At 41.7% G+C, this 23,568-nt stretch overlaps 2 protein-coding genes and 1 long non-coding RNA gene across 3 annotated transcripts in view; 1 reads left to right on the top strand and 2 right to left on the bottom strand.

The window, feature by feature from the left end:
* si:ch211-26b3.4 (connector enhancer of kinase suppressor of ras 2) overlaps positions 1–11,259 on the bottom strand; it is a 73,626-nt gene extending 62,367 nt beyond the window's left edge. Inside the window, 1 exon segment of the mRNA XM_034689107.1 lies at positions 11,041–11,259. Coding sequence (XP_034544998.1) covers positions 11,041–11,104 — 64 coding nt within the window. The 5' untranslated portion in view covers positions 11,105–11,259.
* A 1,201-nt stretch (positions 11,260–12,460) lies between these two features.
* Positions 12,461–15,937, bottom strand: LOC117818027. The gene is made up of 3 exons (XR_004632286.1): positions 15,515–15,937; positions 15,309–15,334; positions 12,461–15,134 (listed from the first exon to the last, which is right to left on the bottom strand). It is a non-coding gene; the product is annotated as an uncharacterized LOC117818027 (long non-coding RNA).
* hdx (highly divergent homeobox) lies at positions 15,107–22,775 on the top strand. Its single transcript, XM_034690878.1, is given in 21 exon segments — positions 15,107–15,262; positions 17,069–17,215; positions 17,217–17,231; positions 17,523–17,556; positions 17,559–17,668; positions 17,797–17,813; positions 17,815–17,867; positions 17,870–17,970; positions 17,972–18,022; positions 18,024–18,081; positions 18,084–18,655; positions 18,657–18,977; positions 19,061–19,117; positions 19,266–19,302; positions 19,305–19,334; positions 19,337–19,410; positions 20,180–20,375; positions 20,464–20,543; positions 21,819–21,917; positions 22,022–22,144; positions 22,253–22,775. Coding segments are annotated over 20 exon segments (2,382 nt in total). The 5' UTR covers positions 15,107–15,262; positions 17,069–17,164; the 3' UTR covers positions 22,556–22,775.
* Positions 22,776–23,568: the final 793 nt, after the last annotated feature.

Raw genomic sequence — 23,568 nt, 5'->3', positions numbered from 1 at the left:
AGAAAACTCCTGTTAAAAGTGACACAGCGGGCCAAGGTTTGGCAACAGACATGCAGGCAAAAACACCAGGCAGATGGAACTGGGATGGCTGCACTTTGATAAAGATGATTATCATCAGGTTCGAAAAAGATATGGAGGCGGAACACTGCACGTCTTCTTTCCTGACGTGTAATCCGTTTTCCATGCATTTTGTGTACATCCACCTGTACCCATGGAGCTGGCCTGATGTTTGTAGTTGTTCATAAATGAAAGTAATCACCTGATCAAAGGTTAAACTCCACTGGTTGAACTCCAGTGTGCACTTGGTACCTTGTTCACATGGGAAACTTTGTCATGAGCACGGGATAGTTTCGGGTGCACACAAGGACATATCTAATTTATTTTTTTCTGCCCATGTTACTTTAAGGGCTCCGTAAAAATCCATGTTTCCACCAACTTCCAGTGTGTGGAGTCACTACAGAGAGCGGAGCAACTATCATGAATGTGTTTTGTGTAAATATTGTTTTTTCACCATGTTTCAGTGGCTTAATATTGAACAGTATTTGCTGAACCACGGCTTCACCTTCTTATCTCCTGGGTTCTTTCACTCTAAGTAGCTCCTCACAACACAAATTTGTCTGTTGATAACAGTCAACTGTTTTTTTTCTCTACAGCCTGAAATAGTTTTATAAACTGGAGTACAAGCATCTGTGTGATTTTAGGGAAATTAAGATAACTGCTTGCAGCAAAATGCCAAAGGAAAATCCTTAAGTTCCCAAAACATCCTCAATTCTGTCTATGAACTTTGGAGCTTGTGAACTGTCAGCTCAGTGCTTTTTCACTTTTGTATATTCTGATGCCGCTTCTTGCTTTGACTGTATTAAAACATAGTTGTACGTGCTTATTAGTTTGAATTAACCTAGGCTAATATGTAGCAGCATGATAAACAACACCAACTATCAACACACTGGAAGAATTAGAGTCAAACTGGATTGTTTGCTAATATCCCCAGCGCACCCTTGATCAAATCTGATCGAATTACACTTCCACATCTTGGTCTGAAGAGAATTTACTGACTTTTTTGGTTGTTGTTTTTTTTTTTTTGTTAAGCTTTTAATAAATAACAAGGACGGTATTCTCTGAACTCAAACTTTGATTGTTGTTTATTCAGCCATGAATATTTCATAAGGGAAAGACGGACTTTGTATTCAAATCAAGTTTCTAGGGGCTTTTTGCTCCAACTGTCTCTTAGAAAATCTTTAATTTATTCTTTCTCTTTTGAATTAATATAAAATATAATACCACAACAAACAGATAGCCATGTCACTAAGTAGAAAAAGTGTAATCTATCTGGGGGTGGCAGGGCTTGAATTCAGCTTCATGAATGACAATTTCAAGGTTTCATTATCTAAGGATTACTTTTTCTTCAAATTCATTATATTATGAGAAATCTTTATGCAGGCCACACAGCTGCATTAGGCTTGATCATTTTCTAAAATACGATGCAGTCGGATTTTTCAACATCCAAGATGACAAAAATCACGCAACATAGCTTTGTCTAGATGCTGTTAAACCAGAACCTTCCCATAAATAAGATAAGATAAGATAAGAAATTTCTTTACTCGTCCCACACGGGGAAATTCAACCTCCTGTCAGCCGCCATCTCCACAGGGTCCAGTGGGCATCCCAGGACAGAGCTGGCCTTCTTCACCAGTCTGTTCAGCTTCTGCCTGTCAGCAGCAGAGATGCTACTTCCCCAGCAGACCACTCCAAAGAAGATAGCTGATGCCACCACAGAGTCAAAGAAGGACTTCAGAAGAGCCACCTCCACACCAAAAGACCTGAGTCTCCTGAGCAGAAAGAGTCTGCTTTGTCCCTTCTTATACAGCGCATTTGAGTTGTCTGACCAGTCCAGTTTATTGTTCAGGTGAACACCCAAATGCACTGGATATGTGGGGTTTTTTTCACATTTCAAGTTGTGTATCTCTTGACTTGGGATACAAATATCTTACTTGGCAAAACTGAAAAATGTCTGTGAGAAACGTTGGAGTTCCCCTGATGCCCACCATCACTAAATGCCACTGTGCTGAGGCCTGAACAAGCACCTCATTTTGACAGCTTTATCCACATTCATGCAATTCCCTCAATCTTTTCTCTTTCCTGTGCAAAACAAACGCTTTCTCTTCTGAAACATGGGGGGGTTGCCAGGCAACCAGAGAGAGAGAGAGAGAAAGAGAGAGAGAGAGAGAGGAGAGGAGAGAGAGAGAGAGAGAGAGAAAGAGAGAGGGGGAGAGAGAGAGAGAGAGAGAGAGAGAGAGAGAGAGAGAGGAGATAGAGAGAGAGAGGAGAGAGATAGGAGAGAGAGAGAGAGACAGAGAGAAAGAGAGACAGAGAGAGAGAGAGAGAGAGAGAGAGAGAGAGAAGCACGAAGGAGAGAGGGGGCCTCTGAGCAAAAGTGGAGGATCAGCAGTTGCTGCCCCTCAGGACCCTGCACTGATCTAGGCTAAGGAGCACACATACACGTTAAAATGACACACAAACACACAAACTGTATTCTATAAATGCCGTCCACATACAGAGTGAAAGCTTGTTGAAGGCCACGATAAAAAGACTGCCTCTACAGCTGAATATAGCTCAGCTCTACTCTGCTGTGTGGCCATTAACATCAACTGAAATCAGGCTTTTCAAACCTGTGTTTCCCATGAGACCATGTTGGGTCAAACTGAAGCTGGGCTAAGAGCAGCGGCAGGCAGCAAAGACTCCCGTCCCGTCACCTTGCCCCCATCTGTGAGCTTCGAGTTGGAGTAAGTGCTTCAGTGAGTGCGAAAGAAAAGACACAACACTCACTAAAAATATTCTTACTGTGAAATATTCATCACATCATGACAGAATATTCTAAAGACTGTGGCATTTTAGCTCCCCGGTATGTGAGCTTTCAAGTGCACCACAGCCTGCTCTCTGAAATCCAGCTAGCAGGAGGGTGTCAAGAGGCAATCCGAAGGAACAGGGGGGATGGAAAACAGGGTCAACGAGGAAGACGCAAAGAGTTTGGTGGCAGAGCTCGACTCTGAGGATTCAGCCGAGCTGAGAGAATCAGGAGTGACTACATGACTGCAGTAGTAAAGTAATATGTTAACAGGAACTTTTACCTTAACTATTTACCTCAAAAGCCCCAGCTATCCCTGGTCTGCCTCATTCATCTGCGGATGTAATTTGGGTGAAAGAAATGGGTTAATGAAAGAAGGTAAAAAATCCCACTTCATAAAATAATCCCAAACTAGAGAAATGGCAAAGAATCACTAAAATGCCAACATGCTAACATCAACGAACATTACGTTTTTAATCCATTGAGGTTTGTCGGTAGCGATGAAGCAAGCAGCAAACCTCCAGTCTTAAAATATGCACCAATGCAGAAGTGTAACAACTTCATCGAGGGTCTGCTTGAGGCTGGCTGCAGAAAAAACCACATACAGACCTATTCAAAAAAGACGATCTTTGCAGCAATAATAAACAAGTTGACAGCCTGGTTTAAAAAATAGTTTTGGTCTGAATAGCTAATTTCTCTATTGGCACACGGTACAGGGGATGAATTTTTTTACAACTTCTTATTTTTTAAGATATTAAACCTACAAGTTTTGCCTAATTAAGGGCCTGACTGACTTGACTTCAGGCAGGAACCCTGTAGCTGTTAGTAAAGAGACATCTCAACTCTGCCTCGATGCCTCTTGCTAGTTTACCCAAAGTAATGGGGTGTTCACACCAAACGCGAATAAAATCATTCGCACAAATGAATTACAAGTAAAGTCAATGTAGAGACGCGAATACACGCGAGTAGTTGTCTGGCGGCCTCAACTCACTGAGGAAAGAAAGTGAGGAGGATTATCTGGTGAGTTGTGAAAACTTTGTCTGTCACTTGAATCCACTTATGGGTTGTAGTAGGAAGTTAGCTCTGCCCCCTTTAGCATAACCGGCTTCTCCATTCAATGTCCGCGAGCTCAACCTTGTTTGATAACAACAGACTCGTGTCATGTGGGAACCCCTCCTCCCTCTCCGCGAAAAGTCACATCTTGGGCACTCGTGTACACACGATTTTGACGTGCGAATTGAGCGAGTGAACGCAAAACATCTCGCGCATGTATTCGTGTGAATAGCGCAATCGTCCGCGTCTGGTGTGAACGTGACTTTAGGTTGAGTCAGAATTTCCAATATGGTAACCGCAGACAGTAGGCTTCAGAAACAAATGGATGACGTCACAGAGACTATGTCCATGTTTCATACAGTCTGTGTGATGAGACTACTGATAAATTTCTCTCAGAGATACTGCAGTATCAGCATTCACCATACCATATCATTTCAGATAATCTCACTGTGTGGACCTGTCTAGCACCAAAACAATAGACAAAGTTAGCAACTATCTAGTGTACATCCTTCAGCTTTCAGATGTTAAATATATGGAAGCTTAATTCTTTTTTTTTTTTTTTAGAAGCTGGTGTCGATAAAATTTGGAGCTAAAGAAGATACTGAACTTTTATCTGTCGGATGTCTGACTCAAACAAAAAGCTCAAAATCAAATTACTCTGCATCTGACCAGGCTAAGTATGCTACTAGCTAACGCAGTCGTTCAAAGTTCAAACCATAACAGACACACAGGCTTCGATGTAACCAAAGCACTGAAAGCTTAGCTAAATACAGTAAGTTGATTACTCCAGACAGTCATTCTGGTTATGCAAACAGGATAAAAGCTTTAGGTTTAGCATGATAATCTAGTGTAATCTTTTAAGTAAGGGTGGTTGACATTTGCTAGCTTGTAACCCCCGAAATGAAATTGTCATGTCCATTGTACTTTTTTCTTTACTTTATCCAGAAATCCCAAGTGACTGTGTCTGTGCCTCTTGTAATTTTCTGAAGGGCACTGACCCCAGGGTTGAGAAACTTTACTTGAAGGTGATTTATGAGGCTGTAAAACTGCAGTTCCTGGAACAACAGGTGCAAAATCAAAACACACACACAGGGACACGCACACACACAGGCCCCTCTGTCCAAGTGCCCGGATAGAGCGGGTGCTTTGATATGATGCCCACTGCATCTCCCATTCTCCACACCACTCTGCCATCGCCTCTGCGCTCTCGCCTTCTTTCTCCATCATGCCCTCACTCGTTCCTCCCCCATCTTAGCCTCCTCAGCCTTTCTTTCATTTTGTTCCTCGCTTCCCCATTCCTGAATCAGTGCTCCTGCTCTCTCAGCTGAGGGCTATAAAACAGGAGGGGAGGCTTGTGTGGTTGTGTGTGTGTGTTTTTTTGTGTGCTTGTGTGTGTGTTTGTGTGTGTGCATGTGTGTGTGTGTGTGTGTGTGTGTGTTATGTGTGAGTTTGTGTGTGTGCAGCGTTGTATATGTATGCACCTCATTATTCACTCACTAATACGTGATATAGGCGTACATGTAGAATGGGCATCTACGTGTGTTGATGTTTCCCCGTCTTATGACATGTGCGGTTACACCAATATGATCAGATCGGTTACCATGACTACCAATGCCCCACTTAAAGCTGCTGCTCCAGAGTTTGTGTATTTATGCATGTGTGTAAGTGTGTATACATACATACATACATACATACTGTGTATCTACATGAACATGTGCATTTGTCTAACTGCATGTATGCAGTGAATATATACCCTGCATTTCTTTTGTGCATAAAAAGGAAGGACTATACGAGTTTTCTCAACTTGTGTGTATATGTGAGTGTGTTTCCTCACAATAAGGCATGCTCTTTAATCTTTAATGCAGCTGAAACTACAACAAGCACTCAGTCAGAGCCAGGGGAAGTGTGTTTCTTGCACCGTCTTCCTTACCATGTCAGCAGGAGGCTAAATCAGGGAACACAGTATGAAATGGTAGTTAACATGATTCCCAAGAACAGAGGACATTCAATCATCAAAATAACACTTGAGGGAATCTTACAAACAGCAAGAAATTTTTTTTCTCTATAGGTTTAGGTTTGTGGCCCAAGTCAACTGCGAGAAATTTCCGCACATAAATCGAATTTGTATCTAAATTTGGAGATGTCATAACCCCAGTCATTCACAGCCGCCCTGCACTGACTGAAATATCTCATTGACATTTATTTTTAGATTTTTGTTCCAATACATCACCACACAAAGAGGAAAAGGGAGATTACTGCAGGAAAATTGAAGAGCCTTATTCATTTTCCTGTCACTGTATGCATCAGCAGGCTGCCGATGCTGTGCGCCTGAAAGCACCGGGTGATCTTATGAAGTGCGCACAGCACTAGGAGCAGTCCATTTTTCTGTCTTGCCTAACACGTTAAAGCACTGATCTGTCCACGTCATACTTTACACATCAACTGCATCTCCATACCCCCTTACACGCACATAGAGGAAACTCCTCCAGTGTGGGTGTTGAATCACAACAAATGCTGATGAGTCATCTTTCTCTGAGCCTCACCAGTGCTCTGCTGCTTGAGCAGTCCTTCCGCAGCTACAGTACAAAGTGCCCGGCCTCGTGGTTGGCTGTGTCAGGTTTTCCTGATAGGCCTGCAGAGTATTCCATCACTTTGTTTCTATTGTTTCATATGGCAGGGCGAATGTTGAGGCAGAAGGGCTGCTGGGGAGGGATAGATTCCAAAAAGGTAAAGACCTAAATTTGCTCCACTAATAACTCAAAGAAACTCTGAGACGAGGGACGCACAACATGGATTTTTTCAAGACGATACTGATAACCAACAGGCTATCAACCTGCTCCTACCGGTCCATACCAATAAGATATATATATACTATGTTACAATTTATTTACATTTTTGTATACAATCAGAAATCCATACAACCACAACGTAAAACATATGTCACTGTCATTGTTGTGGATCAGACTGAGAATATGTGTTAAGACAATTTGCCATTAGCAGGCAAAATCCTCGTTCTACTTCCTCAGAAAAAGAAGGGTCATCAAATGCTTTAAATTCAGTAATTTTGTCATTAATTGCCTTACTTTGGTTTGTCTTTGGTAAACTATCTGCAGTTCTCAGATCAGCAATGTGGCCCTTGCTTGTTTTCTTTTTTGGTGCTAATGCTCGCTGAGGCTACTGCTGCCTCGTGTTTCTTCAACACATCTTTGTTGCTATGACAGCTCGTAAGGTGACCTAATCTCTCTGAATACTTGGAGCACATGTTTTGCTAGATGCAATCATGTTATACTTCTCTGAAACAGAGATAAACATCCACAGAGGTGATGCCATTTTTCCTCTCTCATCAGCTTGTACTTATCTATGTACTGTTGGACTGCTGTGCCAGGATAGACAGTTTTTTAAAATAAATGAATTAAAGCTACTTTTATCTGTCATTTTTGGGATAAAACTGTATTATCTTCATAAAAAATTATAACGAAGATACAGTTTCTCGGCCTGGTAACTTACAGGTCTGATATATTTCTTGCATCCCTACCTGAGACTGTCTTCATAATTCAAAACTTAGTCTTAGCTCTTTAAATTGACGATTTCATAAGGACAGCTAGCATGCAGATACAACTTCTTCAAAGTTCGGGGGATCTACATGAAGGTAGCACGATTGACCAAACCCATGGATGAAAGTAGTTGGTGCATTTAGTAAATCTAAAAGTACATTTACCCAAATTCTGAGCTTGAGTAGAATTTAGAGGATTTTGTGCATGTCTTAAGTAAAACCGTTTTAGTTTGCCTTTTCCTTCACTACCACATGTTCCAGAGAGAACAGAGCGTTTGAAACTGCTGAAAATTAGCCTGACAGCTATAAATACTCTTGCTTTGAGGGCTAATATTATTACTATTGACTATTATTCAGCACTTCATTACTATTTGCACTTGAATGTGTTTGCATTCAGTTTCGCTGTACCTGTGTACAATGACGATGGAGATATACTACTGTATTCAGTAAGAAATATGAATACCTCTCTAAGCTTTGAGCCACAGGACAAAACATGGCAGAAAGAATAGAATTAGGTCTATGTTAGTATTTAAGTGGGCCTGTTGATACACTTATTCAAAGGTAGCATGTGTAGAAATGGGAATATTTAGCTATATCAAGCAGTCAGATTCTGGATTGAAACGCTCCCTTGCTCATCCCTCCCGTCGGCGAAGAGACGATGGACAAGAAGCTCCTGTGATGCATGATAAAGCTCCATTTGTCAAATTTATGTCATCAAAAACATCTATCAACTTTTGCACACAGCAGCAACTCTTTCTACTTTTTTATCTTCCAACGAGTGCATTTTGTTACTGATACTAGTTAGTCTGTTCTGTGCTACAATAGAAACATGGGGATAAAAGATGGCAGCCTTCGTGGAGGGGGACTCGCTTCTATGCAGATATAATTTTTAGGAATATTATATTCCATTTCTACTAAGACTGATCTGCTTAATGCAGTTAATTACTACACACTGCACCTTTAAAAATTAAAATACAATATTGAACGAACAAATTTGTTTCCATCTGCACCATTTGAAGTTTTCAATTGAATAACTTTTACTGGAAACAAATCTTACCCTCGAGTTATGTGGGTAAAACTGTGAAAACTGTTTCATTTCTGTACATGATATTGATGATATTTTGAGAGTTTTGAGGCTAATAAACATAACATTACATTTCCAGAGTGCCCCATTGGCTTTAGGGCTATGGGTGTTGGAAACTGGTCACAGTATCCTGGGGTTGGGTTGTCTAGCTGAGGACCTGGGTTGCATCTCTTTCTTCAATATCTCCTATTAAACTACCCACAAAGTGTGTGCTATCATCAGCCACTGTGCACATTAAAAACAAAAAGGCACAGTATCCTGGAAGACTGAAACACTGAGGACTATGATTGCAGAATGATGTTCCCAGCCTCTATAGAGGAATACTATTAAAGACATCTGGTTTAACAATTTGCTATCAGCACCTTTTTGTCTCATATCTGTGTACATTCAAAGTACTTTACTCCCATGGCAAGGAAGAGAAATCATTACTGTACTTCTTAGGGAGGTCTCAATGTCACTGCTCCCTACAATAGCACAAAACTCAGATCAGCATGAGAGAGATGAAGAGCTACCAGGAAAATAGGCCAAAGTGAACCCCCTGTAAGCGAAGAGATTAATTCTAGCCTTTTGCCTTTCACTTTATTCATAAGAATATAAGATCTGAGCATAAGCCTGCCGCTGAGGGTCTATGTTTGAAGCCCCAAAGGAAGAAGGATAGGGCTTCATAGAAACCAGAGAACACTGAGATGTTGGTTAACGTCTATGAAAATGAGTCATGGAGCTTTTCATGTGGAAGGGGCCAGGAGGCCCTTTTTCAAAGAACACATGAGGAGGCCAAGTGTGAAGCAGCAACACACTGAAACAAATATCTTCAAGAGTTGGTGCAATGTTTACACTGTTCTTTGTCTTCACTGATGCCAAACCTACAAGGTTGATTCAGTGTATCAACCTGAAACCAGTGGCGTGCCTCTAGTGGAATGTGTCACATGTAACAGGATTGTAATTTAATACATGTTTTGGGAGGGACTGACTGTTTAATACATTGACCTGCATAAACTAAACTGCTTAAGAACAAGTAACATTTGTAGTTAATTCCACAACTGGCAAAAAAAATATCTGTGATGATTAAAATGAGAAGGGGATTGCTCTTCTAAAAAGCAGTGATCATTTCTTTCACACAAACTACTTTTAGAGATCTTAATTATAAAATGTGTTACCTTAGGTCAGTTATATTTTGCATGGCATCTGAAACAAAAGCATGTCCCAATGTTGCCAATCTAATCCTCAATCTAAATTCTATCCTTCCTATCTTCATGGACTGTGCAGGAGAAAAGCTTTCCAAGGGAACACTTCACGAATCACAGGGTGAAGCCGTGACTACTCTGACTGCTTACTGTAGCTGAAGAGTGCAATTATAAATCCAGGAACATCATCGTAATCACTCAAAGTAAAGAATCCCAAATACTTCCTCACGATGTCCCCTGAGGGTCTATCATCCATCTTCACTTCTAATTGCAGACACAAGTGCGATCCCTTGTGAAGGGGATTCTGTTGGCTTTGATGCACACATAAAGGAACGTAGAGTTTCAGGAAATCATAAGACTGTTTTCTGTGTGACTAACGCAGACACAACCACAAGTGTCTATAGGCTATAGCAGCGTTGCATTGTGGGTTGTGAGTCATCACACAGTAGTGATTAAGTCATTCTTAAGTAAGGGATTGCGGCACCCTCCCTCCCCATTTTCATTGTCTGTCAATCGGCTACCACAGTTTGTCTCACAGCTCTGTAGCTGACCAGAGTGTGTGAGAATAGCTCCTACCACTCACACACAGACACACACTGATACACGCATGATTGGTGATTACTCATTCATACTGTTGGAAGGGACGTACCTCTTGCCAGCAAAGCGAGCAACAAAAAAATACAGAAAGAAAGAAAAGAGAGGGTGATCGTGTGTTTGCCTTATAAGGCAGGCGGCATTGCGCTGTCCAGGGTGCTGAAATGACTGTACGCCTGGCATTGGGGATGGGGGTGGGGGGGTATGGGTGCATGCAGCTAACTACATTAATCATGTAGGCACGCGCACATGCACATGGACACAAGCACACACACAAACAGTTAGTGGTGATATGGGTTAGAGTATGTTCCAGTGAGTGAAAGAGCTGATGACATATCTCCCACATTCATTGATGAGAGCTCTGCTGCTGATGGAGCAGGGGAAGCAGCAGCAGCAGCAGCAGCAGCAGCAGCAGCCTATAGGCTTGGCTCTAAAGCAAGAGATATGTCAGAATGCTGAGCCTCCACTCCCTCCTTCTTAGGGACATCCATTCACTGCACCTGCTCCAGCGCATTCACACTACTTCAATGACTTTAATTAGCCTGACAATGGTCAGATACAGCGGCTTAATCACATGTCAGCCTGCAGGTTAGGATATGGAGAACAACACATGCACACAGTGTGGCCCTCCGCTGCTCACCATCATCATCATCCTCATCATCATCATCTCATCATCATCCCACTCACGGCAGTACCAGCCTGATGCAATGAAAGAATCCAAATTTACCTTTCATCCAGTCCAGCACTTGCTTTGGTGTCCATTTACTTATAGGTTCCATAACCAAAGCCATGGTGTCACAGTCTCTCCGAGGTGAACAGCACAGCACTCAATGCGGGCGACATAAAACGACTTGTCAGTCACATCTGGAATGACACGGCGGTGTTTAGATCTGAGAGAAAAGAAATTCTTGTCAGTTTATTCTCTCCATCAGAGCCTGGCCGCCTGCAGAAAACAGTGAACGGGATGCGGTGGTGCAATCCACGCGCACACACAGAGACACGCACACACACGCTCTCTCCTTTCCCTCCCTCCCTCCTCTTCTCTTTCCCTCTCTCTCTCTTTCTCGTGCCTTCCCGCCAGCAGCCCGCGCGCTGTGAGAAGTGGATTCGGTGAGCGCGAGGGGATGGAGCAACCCCTCCCCTCTCCTCTTTTCCTCCCGCCCGCCTCGCTGCAGCATCCAAGGGCCACCACTCACAAAACAGACCAGGGAATGGTGCAACGCAAACCATGTAGGGAGGATCTACCCCCCTCCCCCTTTACCCCCCACCTCACACACGTTTATAGGCCTACATGGAGAGCAGGGAGGGCTTCCTGCAAGGACAACTTGCAAAATCCTTTCATGGACTGTATAGCCTACAGAAACTATACATATAAGAGTCTTTTTGGTACCTTAATTTTTTTGTATTTTCCCATGCGGGGCGGAGTGTTGGAGGACTGTGTGTTGTTTGTCTGCTAGCAGCGTGTGCAGATATCAGCTGTTTTTTTTAAGTTCACAATCTGTGGATGAGGAAATCAGCATCAGTTGTCAGGATGCTGCTGCTCGGTGCATGAGCTCAGCGATGAGGAACAGCGCCCCCTGCTGCGCACCTGGGACACAGGTGACGTCATGGATTACAGCAGCCTCACTCCACACTCCACACACCACCACCCCCCCCCCCCCCAAATAAGGCTTACTTCATACTTTTCACAAAGCTAGATGGGGACACAGAGAGGTAGAGCAGTGTACTGACAGAAAACTACAAACAAGAGGGCACATTTTCAAAATGAGTTACATCATTTGTCACCTTCAGTGTAATTAAGACTTTGATCTCAGACCACTGTGTCTCAAATTGAATCTGTTTTAATGAATCTGTTATTTTGTGAATAATTGTGTGTGTTATTGTTTCTAATGTGCTTGTGATCTCAACAACATTGAAATGAGGGAAACCTCAATGTCTTTTCGAGAATAAATAAAGGTTTTGAATTGAATTATCAATTACACAGTTACTAAGCATACTGTTTTGTCTCTTAAGATATTTGTATTGAGATGTATCTAATTGCCTGTGCTGTAAACTATGTGGTCAGAGAGTGAACAAGAGTGACCTAGAAAATATCACACACATATGAACACACAAACACACACACAGGAGGAGAAGAAGACAACACATAGTGTTTAGAGGTGAACTTACTTTATTTATTTTCCACAGAACCTTCACAAGTTTGTTTCAAAGAGTAAAAAGCCTCTAATGTGACCCTTCACACAGATAGGCATACCATACAGCGTACCATAACAATTTGGGAAGCCCTTTAAATGACACTTTTACATGTAAGTCGTTATACTTTTATTACTAGCAGTTTGAATTTTATGGGGAAGTGCTTCCTTTGTCCTGAGTTGAAGGGGAGAACATTTACAACTGCCCAATTTACCTCATAGCTTTCAATCCCCTCCCCAAATTCTTTTGTTTTCTGTCTGTTGCATTTATAATAAGACAATACGGTACAATAAGATATACACAACCCCAAATACCCCAAAAGTTCAGACAGTGTAAAGTGTTGATAACGGTAGATTGCAATGGTTTGCACTTCATTTAAATCCTATATTAAAAAAAAACGTGAAAATACATCATATCAAATGACAAGACTGAAAAATGTTGTTTTAAGGAAAATGTAGGCTCATTTTAAATGTAATGCCAGCAACATGTTTCAGTTTGGACATGACAACATAACACTGAAAAATGTAAACAATGCAAAAAATAACACCTGTAAGAAACATCTCCCTAACTAAACTAAATAGGCTACTTTGCAACAGGTCAGTAACATGACGGGTATAAAAAGGGAACTCCGGGGAGGCTGAGTCTGTCAGAACTAAAGATGGGAAGGTGTTTTTTCCTTTGTGAGAGACTGCATGAGCAAATATTTTTAACATTTTCAGAATAATGTTACTCAGTACTAAATTTCAAAGGATCTAAAAAAAAAATACCATTGAGAGATTCAGAGAATCTGAGAAATCTTAGTGCAAAAGGACGAGGCTGAAAACCAACCTGGATGGCAGTGATCTTCAGGCCCTCTGATGCATTCCGCCTTCAAGACGTCAACCATTGGTTTCGGGAGTGGAGTTTTGAAGCCTATCGTCAGTGGATGTCGTTGTTGGAAAAGCTGACTCAACCTATCTTCCAGTTGACCAAACTACAGGCACAGAAGCAAACAGTTGAGGCGGTCCTTTAGCCTCATTTTTTGAATCAGGCTGTAAACTGTAGTAAAATGTCTTTTTAAAAATTTGTGGTTTCCGGTACTTCCCCGGCCTCGAGCGGACACTCAAGAAACTGCAGTTTTTAGTACTACCACATAGGCTTCATTTCTAATGGCCGAAGGTTGCAGCTTGGTTTATAATGTACCATGCAGAGAGGAAAAAATATAAACTTGATCCAGAAACCCCAGTTACTAATTTTGGGGTCAGAGCCTGTTTAAGATGGACTGAGGAGAAGAGGAAAAATGTTCTGTTGTTTGACGGATCAAAATTTGACATTCTTTTTGGAAATCATGAACACTATGTCCTCCGCTCTAAAGAGGAGTGGCACCACCTGGCTTGTTATCAGCACATAGTTCAAAGCCAGCATCCATGATGGTATGGGGATGCATAAGTGCCCATGGCATGGGTAGGTTGCACACCTGGGAAGGCACTATCAACACTTAACAATTAATACAAGTTTAAGAGCAACACATGCTGCCATCCAGACAATACCCAGGTAAGGCCTTGCATGTTTCAGTAAGACAATGCCAAACCACGGTTTGAACATACTACAACTGCATGGCTTTGTAGTAGAAGAGTTCGGGTGCTAAACTGGCCTGCTTGCACTCCCAACTTGTCACCTATTGAATGCATTTGCCGCATCATTCAACAAAAAACACAGGCTATGAGATCATAACATATCTATTTTTCAGTTTCAACATTTGATGTGTTTTTTTCCCCTATTTGGAATAACATACAGGGTCTAAATCATGTGTAAACCATCAAACACTGTTTTTATTAACATTTTACACAGTGTCCAAACTTTTTAGGAGCTTAGGTAGTATAACTTGACTAAACACCAAAGAGACTTTTAATGCAAGATGGCTCCAAAATTACATTCAAAATAAGAGGACTGCAATAGTGCATTGATTATGTTAATTTAAAAATAAGTTGTATTAGTGTATGAGTAAATTAAAAAGAAACAGAGCCCAGTACAACAATGCATTTTACTGTCTGCCAAGCAGCAGCAAAAATGTTAATCAGCTATTTCAGTCCCTGAGTTCTTCCTGTTGGTTCGATAACAGTGTACCGAGAAGAAACATTTTAGAATAAAGTATCTTTATAAGTCACGAAGACATCTTTTAACTGTTCGTCTTACTAATTTCAGCAGCCTTCTATTATAAATAGTAATTAAGTTAATATAATTTGATCATATTGGCAAAGACTATGATTAAATGCACCAAAGCACATGGAATAACATTTACAAAGTCTGATACAAGTGTATCTGAATGTGAATGTACTGTAAACCAAACGTGTTCTGTTTTTGCTCCCACTACATGTCAACATTTGAAAGTGAAACTGTAGATCATAGGTTGTGAACAAATTTAAACATTTATCAAACCTAATTGTCTACGGACGACACTTTGAGGTCCAGGTGATAAAGAATCAAACCCATTCTTCCCATCTGAAGTTGGTCTGCTTCCATGTCTGTGACCTCCTCCTCCACCAGCAAGCCACAGAACAAAGTCAATGGTGGGCGGGACCATGGTGCTCAGTTTTCAGCCCTTTCAGAATGTCACAGCGATGATCTTAGCCTCCCATTGGCTCCTGTCTGCAAACACGTCACAATCATGATTAGAATTGATGATCGGACGTTCTGATTCATTGTCTAGCAAAGGAAGGGGACTGGGGAAGAAATCTGCTGAATTTGAACGTTCGCCTGATTTTGATATCAAAATGGTGAGTAGGAAAGTGATTTCACTTTTCGCTAAAGGGAATCCCCTACCGTTTCTGTTCACATCCGCTGGAGGGCTGGAGCAGGAGAGTATCCATGCCAGGGTCGGGAAATCACAGAATTGAAGGAAAAGTTTAGCCTTAGCCCTCCATTGGGAAAGCTATGCTAATGCTAAGTGTCTGTCTGTGTTATGGCCGCTCGGGCCTGCAAGCTAACATGAGCTGTGTGCATGGCCATTGTGGTGCTGCGGTGCTTACCCGGTTTGTTTACTGTCGGGCTCGCTGTCGTAAAGTTATGGCATGTGCTTCCTGTGTGAGAATTGTGTTCCTAAATCTCCAAGCTGCTGCATTGGTGGCGTGCTAGAAACCTGACGTGCCAACATTTTGTTCGTTAATTCCCTCCGTAATGTTTCCATATTGGCCGTAGCCATGCGCAGTCTGCCTGAGTCAGCCTTCCAAATAAACCTGCTGGATGCTTATTGGTCGCACAACATTCCCGTATGTGACTATATCTGTGTTTGCCAAAACCTCTTCCAGTAATATATCAAACTTGCTCCTCGCCGGAGATCCAGAGCTCTGTGCGAGTCCTGCCGGTTTTACTTTCCCTGAGCTGCTTGCTGCTCTCTCCTTTCCCCCTCTCAGTCTACAAACACAAAGCACTCTGATGGGGAGCTTTGATACGTGTTATTAGTTTCCCATTTGAACTGGAAGACATGTTTGTTCTGCTGCACAGCTTGTTGTGCACTTTGATAAATAAAGCTAACTTTGTCCAAAATAGCAGTTATTTGACTTATTTGAAGATGGGACTACAGAATGTCTCATTTACAGATGACAGATTTTCAGGTTTTTCTTGCCTGACCCTGTTTATAAAACGTCATAATAGTGTTTTTCTAGTGCAGTGTATGTTTTAGTCAGTGGTGGACAAAGTACACAGCTTCATACTTAAGTCAAAGTATAGATACTTCAGGTCAAATATTACTCCAATACAAGTGAAAGTTGCTCTGTCAAATTATTACTTGGGTTAAAGTACTGAAGTACTTGCTTTTAAAAATTCTTAAGTATTGTTATGTCTATCTAGAAAACATACATGAAATCTCTAAAAACTATACCATGGAATATAAAAACAGCAACTAAGCTCTACCACCTTTCTCAGGTTGGAGTGTGACATTTTGTATGTTTGGGCAGAGTGGGAAACAGGGAGAACATTTCAAACGACACGTCATCATTCTTCATTTCAAAAACCTCAAACACGGGGCCGAAGATATGGGCCATGGGTGCTCAGGTAGAGAATTATAGCCATCATTACCACCTCTAAATGAACTGCCTGTCTGAGTGAAATTTGCTCTGTGTTTGCTCCAGTTCAACCGTGGAGACGCACGATATACAGGTACACAGAACTACACAAACACATTTTACTGTTTTAGGGATCAGATTCAGAAAAGAGAAGGACATTCATGAGCTGACTCAAAGCAAAAGTAGTGAGTAACTAGAGCATTAATAGAATTGTAGTGGAGTAAAAAGTATAATAATTTTCTTCTAAATGTAGTGGAGTAAAAGTAATAAGTATCTCCAAAAATAATACTCAAACTAAAGTACAGATAACTCAAAAAATGTGTGGAATGTATTATCTCACAGTGTTAACTGGTTGTCTCCAATATTGATGAAACAATTATATTTAATCTTGATCATAAAAATGTACAGTATACGTACTTTTGATACAAAAGTGTGCACATAATGTTGAAGATTGAGTTTTTGTCAAACTCTTTTTAGTCCAGATGTATAACACTGTGTTTTGCTTTGTTTTCTCCCCAGCACCTTCACCCTGCAGTGTGTCAGGTACAACAGGACAGGATGACTACAATCAAAACCGTGCTTGTCTAGAAACCTGGAGGTATTGCTGTGATCTGCATGGCAGCCCCCTTCCCCTCCAGTAGCAGAATGGATGCATGGCCACAAAGGACGGGGTCTGCAGACTGTAAGCTTATGGAGAACTCTATCCTAATATGTGATGGAAACAGGTTTAATGATTTGAATCCTGACAAATGTATGTCAAAACACAGCTTTAGTTGCTGCAGACTGACATTATTGTTTGACTTGTAAAATACTTGATGCACTGGCTGGTTTAATGTGATTTCAATACTGCTGTACTTTTTTTTTTTACAACTTAACTGGCCACACAATTTATTTTTTTATTGAGATGCACAAGCAAAAGGCACAAATATTCTGAATTTCTTTTTATGGTTTTAATTTTGTGGTGTTCCCTCAGATGAACCTGCGATCAGTGTTTACAGCGGAACAGCAGAGGTCCTGGAACGTTATTATGCTAATGGGATGACCAATCAGAGCAAGTCATGCTTCCAGCTAATACTGCAGTGTGCTCAGGAAGCCAAACTGGACTTCAGTGTGGTCCGGGTAAGGGATTTATAAAGGATTCCCATAAAACTAGTAGAGGTCAAGAATGATCATCCTCTCTGTTCTACAAGCCCCTGTTCTGTTTTGCAGAATGTTTGTAACTGATCTGATTTTCCTTTTCCCCACAGACATGGGTGGCAACAAAAGACGACGCTCGCCTCTAAGGTAGAACAAAATGGAGGCATGTCTCATTCCTATACGGTCATGGACTTGGAGGTCTGCTCTCCAATCATACATTAGTGGTGGATGCTTTGTCCACATCATAGCTTGCTGCTGCAGGGGCACTGCTTCCAGCTGACTGGCTGCAGCACGGGCACCATCCAGAATCGTGTGCACCTTCTCCCTCCATCCTCTGTCCTTCCCTGCTTTCTCTTCAGCATCTTCCTCTCCTTCCTCTTCTTCTCCCCTCAGCAGTGAAGCAATAACAACAACAATGACGTCATACTGACAGGGATTTACTCATTCAACTCTGTTCCCCGCTCCAGACCAAGACCAACAGCGCCTCCATTACATATAGACTCTGCTGAGCTTTCTGCACACACATCTTCATCTCTGTTCAACCAAGCCTTGCAGAGCAGGAGCAACTCCACTTCCAGCCCCCACCACTCCAAGCTGGTCTCACTGTCACAGAACCTCCAATCCCTCACATCTGCCTCAGGACCTGTAGTCTACACTGCAGTCAAGAAGGGGATTTTACCCCTTGGGGAAGCAGGCATTAGTGCAGGAGCAGGGGCAGTACCTCACAGCTGGACTAGGCAGTACGGTACAGCGCATACTCGCCCTTGGTCCTCTTCCTCGCACTCCCAGACTCTTCAGCCCAGACCTCACTCCAACCCTCAACCTCAACCACCTGCCCCCCAGAAGCCCAGAGTCTCCCCCACACTACAAAACTCTGGACCTGCCTCTGAACCTTCACCTCGTATCCAGAAGGTCTTCACCTTGTCAGAAGGCGGGGATGGGGACAAACATAAGCAAAGTCAGGTGTCCTACCCTGAAAGGCCAGGAGTGTCACAGGCCGACGCCCCTGCCTCGTGACAACAGTCATAACTTCTCCATTGCTATGGAAACTGGGGATGAAGAAGATGAGTGGCAGAGGGAAGAGGAGTTGGCAAATATGGCCGCTCAGACACACATTCACAGGGAGCATACATCAGCCAGTCCAACCAGGGCGGAGGTATCCGTGGTAAGAGGAGGACACACGCCCCCAATGACCAGCTCTAGACCTTCACTGCTTCACAGCAACTCAACTCTTCAGGGCAGCTACTCCCTCACAGCACAGACCTCACCTTTTGGGGAATCCAGCTCACAGGTAGGAGAGGTTTGAGTGTTGTTGCTGCTTTAATTCAAAGTGAGTGTGAAAGTTTACCTGACTGTGCCTGTCTCTGTGTGAAGACTTCAGTCGGTGTGTCTGCTGCCCCCTGGGTTATCAGCAACTCCAGAAAGAGAACAGTCAGTACTTTTTGTCTCTTTAAATACAGTTTTGTGAATAATTAATACATGAAAATTCACACTGATTTGCCTGTATTATTTAACAAATACGGCCTGCCTCAGATCAGCTTGAGTGCTTTGATATTAAAACAGAGGTTTGTGTTTTTAGCTGCAGGACCGGACCCAGTTCAGTGATGGGGACCTCATCCACTGAAGCGGTACTGGGACCGAGGCATGACAGCCTGGGCTCGGTCTGCAGGGAAAAGATTACTGCTGCAGCCAACCAACTCAATGTAGACACTGAAATAGTCAAGGTAACCAGCTACCACAGCTTTTAAAGACTGAATATATGTATGTATATATTGATAGAGAAACTGAGAAACCTACTGAGGTTTTATTCAACACAGAGAGATGTTGTGTAGTCTGAGCGCTCTGAACCTTGTTCACAGTGTCTGGCCTTCTTGTCTTTGACATTTAGTGGAAACAAGACTGTTTGACTTGTTTGAACTTAAGTCAGCTAAAAGAAAACAGGAGAGAGGTCGTTTTCTAGGTCGTATAAGTTTTAAACTAATTTTCTCAAAGTTGTGTAAAAGTCATGCTGCTATATATCAGGGCTGCAGTAGGAATGCTGACCAACTAAATATAGCCTCTTGGGCCTGACACACACATGACCCGCTGCCGTCTCTCTCACTAGGATATTTATTTCATGGAAGACATTTATTGCTTACATAGAGAAACTCTATCTCCTTATAGGATAACCCTCAAGACATTGAAATTCTGAAACAACTTCTTACTGCTAATTTATGTTTGGCTTGATTTGATACATGCATCCTCACCAGTCACACGCTCTATGGTCAATCATCATTAACAGGAATTAGATTACGTCCTTTGCCTCTTTCCTGGCAGAATGGGGAGGGAACAGGAGATGAATGATTGCCCTAATTTTGATCATGTTTGACTATTACCATAGCCTTCACATTCATCATCAGCTATTTTATTAGTATCCATCGAAAACTTTAGATTTTCTTAAGCATTCCCAGTCTGACACACACCATGTTGACTTTTGCATTTTCCAATTAACAGACATGGATCAGTAACAGACGGAGGAAGTACCGTCTGATGGGTATTGAAATCCCACCACCCAAAGGTGGGCCTGCTGTATTCACCTCATCCCCAGGAAACGAATCTCCTGTGGCCCTCAGTCCCGACGAGGAGCGGCTTAGATCTCCTGAGCTCGGAGAGGACTTGAATGATGGGGGATCAATCTGCCTGTCTGAAGGTATGTCTTATAAAATACTTTACACAACCATAATTACTGCTGTGTAAATGTGTGTGTCCTAACATTAATACCATGTTCTGGCTCCTAGATGGCACCATTGACTCACAGCATCGAGATGAAGAGGATGGAGCAGACTTGCCCTCTGCTGCTCCTCTCGCCAACAGTGTGGTAATTCAGTATTTCTCTGTCAGATAAAATGTAGCCACATTAACTTGACGCGAGTTGAAAAAAATCATCATACTCAGATGTAATAAAACAGATCCACTTAAGAGTAGTAGTTCACATTAGTGTGTAGCAACAGAGCTACACAAAGTGTATTTCATTAATCAGTTAGTAACTTAGCATATTTTATTCTAATAGTTCTGAGTCGTTTCACACAACAGCTGCCTGTCAATGTTTTGTTTAATAGGCTGTATTCACAGAAGACGTTTTGACATGTCACATTAGGACAAGCACAAGTGAACGCAATGCAATTAATGACAACTTAAATCCATTTAGTAGCGTTTGCTTCATGGTCCTGGTATTCAGTGTGATGGTACACTGACACACTGTTGTGAGACATATGATTCCATTCTTAAGTCCCGATTCTACGTTTTATCAAGATAACTGAGAATGTGTTCTGTGAAAAGAGATACCCATTTTAAAAGAATGAATGTATTGTGAATGTTAGCACTGATTCACACTACATGACTACACTAGTACATCACAATACTGCTTTTGATTTTGAAGTTGCTTCAGTTTTCCAATTTTTCAAACAGGCGTTAAAAAAAGTCTGCTTCTTGGCAAATCACTAGCATTAGTTCCAAGCACAGTGCGATTAACAGGTTGCTGCTTAGCCAAATTGGGATATTTAATCAGACCTTTTCATCCCAGTCAACCTGTCACAGTATAATGCATCCTCTTTTGTGGTTAAAGTGCACTCCTTTTTGTTTTGTACCTCATACATAAAAGAATAACAATAACTGTTTTTTTCTGGAGATCAGATTAAGTCAACATGATTTAATTAAGCAAATGCACCATTTGCAGTCAATATCATAAATAAAATGGTGTGGTTTGAATATGATGTAAAGGTCAAAACTTTACAGGGCACTGATTTTATGTTGATGTTTTTACATTCAGCTAACATCAGGATGTCTTCTGTTTGATTCTGTATTATGTCTGATATCATTATGAGAACTAATCTCTGTAGAATAATTTATTAAAGTGTATGGTTGTGCTTTATCTCATCATCCATTGTCTGCTTTGTTTGAGCATTTGTTGTTTAGTTGTAACAATACTATTGCAGAGAAAATACAACTAACACTGTCATTGTTTTTTACCCACAAGTATCCTCTGTGTCTCTGAGAAAACACTCAAAACATATTCTTTACACTCAGTTTTATTTTTATTTTATTTCCTTTTATGTCACAATGATCCTTAAATTACATTTCTGTTTCTTAACAGAAGATCGAAATAATTGACGAGGACGAAGAAGATGATGATTATGATGGTGAATTGGTGGCTTCAGACTTAGAGCAAATGCAGGGCCTGCTGGAATTCAAGGTGAGAACGGACATGAGGCTACCACTGATTGACCAAGCTGCCAGCACGATTAAAGCAATGTGACTGTAATTAACTTTTGGCCTTTTTGAATCCTTCTGTGTCAGCAAGAAGAAGTGCAGTTCTTAGAGACTGAGCTAGAGAACCAAAAACAAAGATACGAAGAGCTTGCAAACTTCACACAGAGTCTGCTCATTGCTGTGAGGAATAATGACCTGGAGAGACAGAAGGTATATGCATGCTTATGTTCAAAAAACACTGGCAAGATTTATCAGAGAATCAGTTTGAGTGAAACCTCATGGCTGCTTCAAACCTCATTGTCTGCTGTATTTCTTCAGGAACTTATGGCAAGTCTACCTCAGCCTTCAGACCAGGACTGGGACATGACTGTGGAGAGAGGAACCCACCCTGCAGCTGTGTCAGCAGACGCTTCCTCCAACCACGACGACTCCCTGGCAGCTGTAGGAGCGGCTAACAATATGGAGCCTGCACCAGACCCAGCCTCTGAAGAAGTCCCTCTGGTCACCTTAAACGAAGACACCATAGCTACAGAAATTACTGAGCCCTCTGCATCAGAGGAGCAGCTAGATGAAGATGTTTCAGAAATACACTGCATATCCCCCATACATGAGATCACATAGACTCATGCAGACATTTCAACACTCCACACAGTAGCTGGTTTCACCTGAGGGACAATATGGTCGTGCATTTACACAAACACTGTTACACTCATGCTCTATGCCCAGTGCCTGTGGATTGATGCTTCACTATGACTGTTGGGCTGACAAATGCCTTTTTTACTGCATATCATTCGCCTTGTTCTGGAAAGTCCAGAGAGAACAATAAATGACCTCTAACTTACCTGTGTGGCAGTGTGTTTCAGTAAGAAAGGTGACACCTTTCTCGTGTGTCGCTGATTGCAAAACAGTTATCAGTTTCAACAGAATAAGAAAAGAAACATTTTTTAAAACACAAACATGAGAACAAAGGTGACTGATCATTTGTAGGCAACATATTCATGCGTTGAAACATGGTTGATACAGTAAGGACACTGACTAGGTTTCTTGTTATTTGGGAGGTGAAAGATTTGACTCCAATGCAAATACAAGTCCAAGATCATCATCATAACAATAAGGTAGGCTAGAACAAGTCTACAAAGACTGCCCACAGTCTTGTGAGTCAGATGTAAGATAAGATGAGATAAACTTGATTGTCCCCGGAGGGAAATTTGTCGTGGACAGAAGTCAACACATTCATTCATCATACCAATATACAATAACATGCCCACTGTCAATGATAAAATACACGTCACTGTGGCATACCAATGACACAACAAATACCAATAATACAATAAATACCAGTACTAAGATACCAGTGTGGCAGTAAAAAGCAATATCATATTAACATTAGTGCAGAGTAAGTGAACCCTCATACTCATACTAGAGCATTATGTTAGTGCAGATTGTTGAGTAGAGTGATGGAAGGAGAGCTTGAAGCGATTGCTTTTATATCTGCTGGCTCTGAACTGTCTTCCAGAGGGCAATAATTCATATTCTGAATAAAGAACATGGGAAAAGTCCTTCACAATTTGTTTGTGCCTTGTAACTAACATCTGATTGACGAATGTGTTTTAAAAATGTGTAACTATAAGAAA

Source organism: Notolabrus celidotus, chromosome 8, assembly GCF_009762535.1.
Source record: "Notolabrus celidotus isolate fNotCel1 chromosome 8, fNotCel1.pri, whole genome shotgun sequence".
Classification (NCBI taxonomy): domain Eukaryota; kingdom Metazoa; phylum Chordata; class Actinopteri; order Labriformes; family Labridae; genus Notolabrus; species Notolabrus celidotus.
Note: the sequence above shows the minus strand (reverse complement) of the source record. Positions and strands in the feature narration are given on the sequence as shown.